The sequence below is a fragment of the Lolium perenne genome, chromosome 4 (genome assembly GCF_019359855.2).
Source record: "Lolium perenne isolate Kyuss_39 chromosome 4, Kyuss_2.0, whole genome shotgun sequence".
NCBI lineage: Eukaryota > Viridiplantae > Streptophyta > Magnoliopsida > Poales > Poaceae > Lolium > Lolium perenne.
This window is the reverse complement of record NC_067247.2, coordinates 382,025,622-382,029,778: the sequence shown is the minus strand read 5'-3', so window position 1 is coordinate 382,029,778 and position 4,157 is coordinate 382,025,622. Positions and strand designations below refer to the sequence as shown.

Below are 4,157 nucleotides of genomic sequence, written 5' to 3'. Positions count from 1 at the left end.
CTCTACCTTACCCCTGGGGATCCTTGACCCGTGTGGTCTATTCTTTTCTTGATTTTCTCTACAAATCGCATCGCCAGCCTCCCTCTCCCACGTCATCGACGGCCATGGTGGCCGGAGGTGAGTGGGAGGGGGACATGGCTCTTCGTAGTTATAGGTTTGTTTTTCCTTAGTTTTCCTCATGCAAATAAATGGGTGCCTAGATCCGGATCCTCCTCAATCCTTCCTCAATCTCCTCTCACTCAAGAGCTGGAGGGATGGAGATGGGTTGGTGGTGGATCTTATGACAGGACCTTTTGGCATGACCCATTTCGGCGTGCAGCTTCGGCGGCGGCCGCTCCCGCTTCCAACCTTTTCTCTTCTTTCAATAAAGATGGAGCCTAATTTTTTGTAGTTCGATTCGTCCTGGATGCCGAGGTGGCGGAGGGAGGGACAAGGTGCAAGGTTTGGATGGGGATCTTCTTGGTTTCGGAGATCTATTGGTGATGGTTGTTCTACTTATGATGCTATCATTGGTGGTGTAATTGGTGGAGGGATTTGGCCTAAATCTTGATCTGAGCACCAAGGAGATCATGTTGGAGGAGTTTTTGGGAGAGCATCAGCATGCACCTGCAACAACAACAGTTGTCTTGCCCTGCTTCTTAGGGCCAAGGGCGACCCTCCTCAGCCCCATGGTGTTGGTTGTTCATCAACCCCATGCATGATGCCGATGTCGAGGCCTTTTAGCTGCTATATCCTGGTATTTCGCGGCATCCCTGTCCCAAGTGATTTGTCGGCAGCGATGCTGGCCAGAAGATCGAGTGGAGCACTTTGTTGTGGTGGGGAAGGACCGGATCACATTTTTCATTATGTCCCGGGTCTTTTTTTTTGTAAGAGTGTAGGTAATGATCGCGATTTCATTTTACTTTTGGGACTCGTAGCCCACTGCATGAATGAATGCAGTACCCATGTCCTTCGAGACCTTTCATACTTCCTCCGTCCATTAAAAAATATTTTAGATTTTTCAAAAGTTGAATGTATGTTGATAATATTTAGTGCAAAGGAATATATCTTTTTTTGTGAATTTCCAAGGAATATATTTAAATTTGCACAAATGCAAGACATTCTTTTATGAAGGAAGAGAGTATAAAACACTTGTTTTTTCTGAAGTGCACAAATGCACAGGGAACTAAATATTCCCTCCGTTCCAAGTACGGAGTAACTTAATTTGAAATCGGAGGTAGTATAGACTATTCTGGAGGTGGGCTTGGAAGGCTGGAGCTAGCACGTTACAAAAAAAAAACTTACGAAACGTCTAATTAATTATGTTTTACATAAGACCTAATTTGTAAATATTTTTTGATGCAAATTACAGTAATTTATGCATTCGATTTGGCACACGCGAACGCTAATTTTTTTTTTTGAGGGTCGCGAACTCTATATATACTCCTACTTTCTCGACGTTCTGCATCATCTTGCAGCAGGGACTCACATACTTGCATACATAGTACATACACGTACGGTGCGGAGGGGCATGGCGAGCTTGTCGGCGTTGAAGTTCACTGTGCGCAGGAAGCCGGCGGTGCTCTTGACCCCAGCGGCGCCGACGCCGCGAGAGCTAAAGCCGCTCTCAGACGTCGACGACCAGAATGGGCTGCGCTTCCTCATCGCCAACATCTTTTTCTTCGAGCGACGCCACAGCGGCAGGGACGTCGACGATCCGGTGCCGGTGATTCGGGACGCCATCGCCGCCGCGCTCGTGCACTACTACCCGCTGGCCGGGCGGATAAGGGAGCTCGAGGGTCAAAAGCTCGCCGTGGACTGCACTGGCGAGGGCGCGCTGTTCGTGGAGGCTGACGCCGACGATGTGCGCCTCGAGCAGTTCGGCACGCAGCCGCCGTTCCCGGGAGTTGATGAGCTCCTCTTCGACCTCCCTGGCTCCAACGAGGTCCTCGACGCTCCACTCCTCCATTTCCAGGTACCGTTAGCTTTTCGCTTTGGTCAACGTATCGTTAGCTATGCCCCGGTTACAGGGGGATTGCATTTCTCTCCTCGCCTACATCTACATGCGTGATAATAACGCTGGTGTGTGCATGCAGGTGACACGGCTTGCGTGCGGAGGCTTCGTCCTGGCGTTCAAAATACACCACTGCGTGGTGGACGGGCAGGGGGTGGTGCAGTTCATGGAAGCCGTGGCGGAGCTGGCGCGGGGAGCGGCGGCGCCGACGGTGCGGCCCGTGTGGGGACGCGAGCTGCTGATGGCGCCGTGCAACGACACGGCGCCGCTTAGATTCGCGCACCGCGAGTACGATGTTGTGGAGCCGGACCCCGACGAGAGGCCCGCCATGGTGCACCGCTCTTTCTTCTTCGGGCCGACAGAGGCCGCCGCCGTCCGCTCCCACCTGCCGCCGGCTCTCCGTCGTGTTGCCTCGACCTTCGATGTCCTCATGGGGTTCCTGTGGAAGTGCCGCACGGCGGCGCTAGCCCCACGTGACAGGGACGAGATGCGGCTGCTCTTCACCACCAGCGTCCGCGGCAAGAAGAAACAGGGTGGTGGCGAACCTTTCATCCCCGTCGGCTACTATGGCAACTCGTTCGCAACCCCGGCGGCCATCTCCACCGCCGGTGCCCTGCGGGCTAAGCCGGTGGGTTATGCCGTGGATCTGGTGAGGAAGGCGAGGAGGGAGGTGGACGTGGAGTACTTGCAGTCAGTGGCAAGGTTCATGGTAAGGAGCGGGAGGCCGCAGTTGGCGTTGCTGCACGCGTATCTGGTGTCGGACGTGTCCAAGGCCGGCTTCGATGCCATCGATGTTGGGTGGGGCAAGCCTGTGTACGGCGGCACGATGAGGTGCAGTCTCGACACCAGTCCTGTGATCTGCAGCTTCCTCACCGCCGGCAAGAACACCATTGGTGAGGAGGGCATCATACTGCCAGTGTGCCTGCCTGCCCCAGCCATGGATAAGTTCGTGGAGGAGATGAGCAACCTGCTCAGGCCGTACGACCATGTCACGGCGCAACCCAACAACATATCTCCCGTTATTAAAGCCGCGCTCTGAAGACTGAACTAAGCCGATTGACATCTGCTCAATTTGCGCGCTCAATTGCTACTCGCACCACATGTGTCCGTAAGTTTATTTCCGTAGCAACTTGTCCGTAAGTCCAGTACCTACCAGTTTCGTGTAAACATTTCTCACTCGGGCAGTGATGGAACGACGCATCATGTGTAATTTTTTTCCCAAAATTTCTCATCCCAAACTTTGTGGCAGTGACGGCAACATGTGTTATTTTTTATCCAACATTTCTCATCAGGGCATATGTAGCGGGCCGATCCATTTCAAACATCACATGTATCTGTTTTGGCCCGTTTGAGTAGGCCATTGACAGAAAATCAAGCCATGTCCTGCCCTGGTCCGTTTGGAGTGGGGGTCAACCCAGCGGCGGAACACATAATTTTTCATTAATATTCCACATAAAATATAATTACAGATAGAACCGAAAAAAGGGAGCGCCTATTATCCGCTTTAAGCGTCGCGTATGATTGCCTCCGCATACGGTTATTCGAACGGTCGGCTTACATGGGCTTGGGCCTGTTTAAAGGATTTGCTTGCACGTGTATTGTTGAACCGGTCATTTCAGTTACCCACGTGAGTTCCACTTTTCTTTTTATTCCGTTCAGTTTAGATTTTAAAATATGTACAAAAATTAAAACATAACAAATTCAAAACCAAACAATTTTAAAAGCTAAAATATTAAATCGAACAAAACTCAAATTTTAACAAATTTTTTATTTGAATTTTTTTCATATTTGAACGAATTTAGGATTTGAACAAAATTTCGATAACTAAACTAAATTCAAAATGGAACAAATTCAAAATCGAACAATTTTGAAGCAAAAAAAATTAAAATCAACCAAAATTCAAATTTCAGCAGATTTAAAATTTGAACAAATTTCAACTTAGAACAAATTCCAAATTTGAACAATTTTATAATATGAACATTGTTTAGATCAGAACAAAAAAAAAATCTGAACAAATTTCAAAATCAGCAAAACCAGCAAGAAAAAGAAACCAGCAAATACTGGAGAAAAAAACCCACATAAACAGGACAGACTACGCGCTAATGGGCCAGCCCACCCTGTCCGCCGCTTCAGGCGGGAGCGAATCGCTCCCGCAGTGAGCGGA

At 49.6% G+C, this 4,157-nt stretch overlaps 1 protein-coding gene across 1 annotated transcript; it reads left to right on the top strand.

Moving 5' to 3' along the window:
- Positions 1-1,457: 1,457 nt before the first annotated feature.
- LOC127297255 (benzyl alcohol O-benzoyltransferase) lies at positions 1,458-3,267 on the top strand. The gene is made up of 2 exons (XM_051327550.2): positions 1,458-1,954; positions 2,076-3,267. The coding sequence occupies exons 1-2, from the start codon at positions 1,511-1,513 to the stop codon at positions 3,030-3,032; spliced, it is 1,401 nt and encodes a 466-aa protein (XP_051183510.1). The 5' UTR covers positions 1,458-1,510; the 3' UTR covers positions 3,033-3,267.
- Positions 3,268-4,157: the final 890 nt, after the last annotated feature.

Bases quoted from the DNA above. Each gene is read 5' to 3' on its own strand.
- LOC127297255 (XM_051327550.2), top strand. From the start codon at position 1,511: ATGGCGAGCTTGTCGGCGTTGAAGTTCACTGTGCGCAGGAAGCCGGCG. The intron at 1,955-2,075 runs GTACCGTTAGCT...GTGTGCATGCAG, and splicing joins CTCCACTCCTCCATTTCCAG to GTGACACGGCTTGCGTGCGG.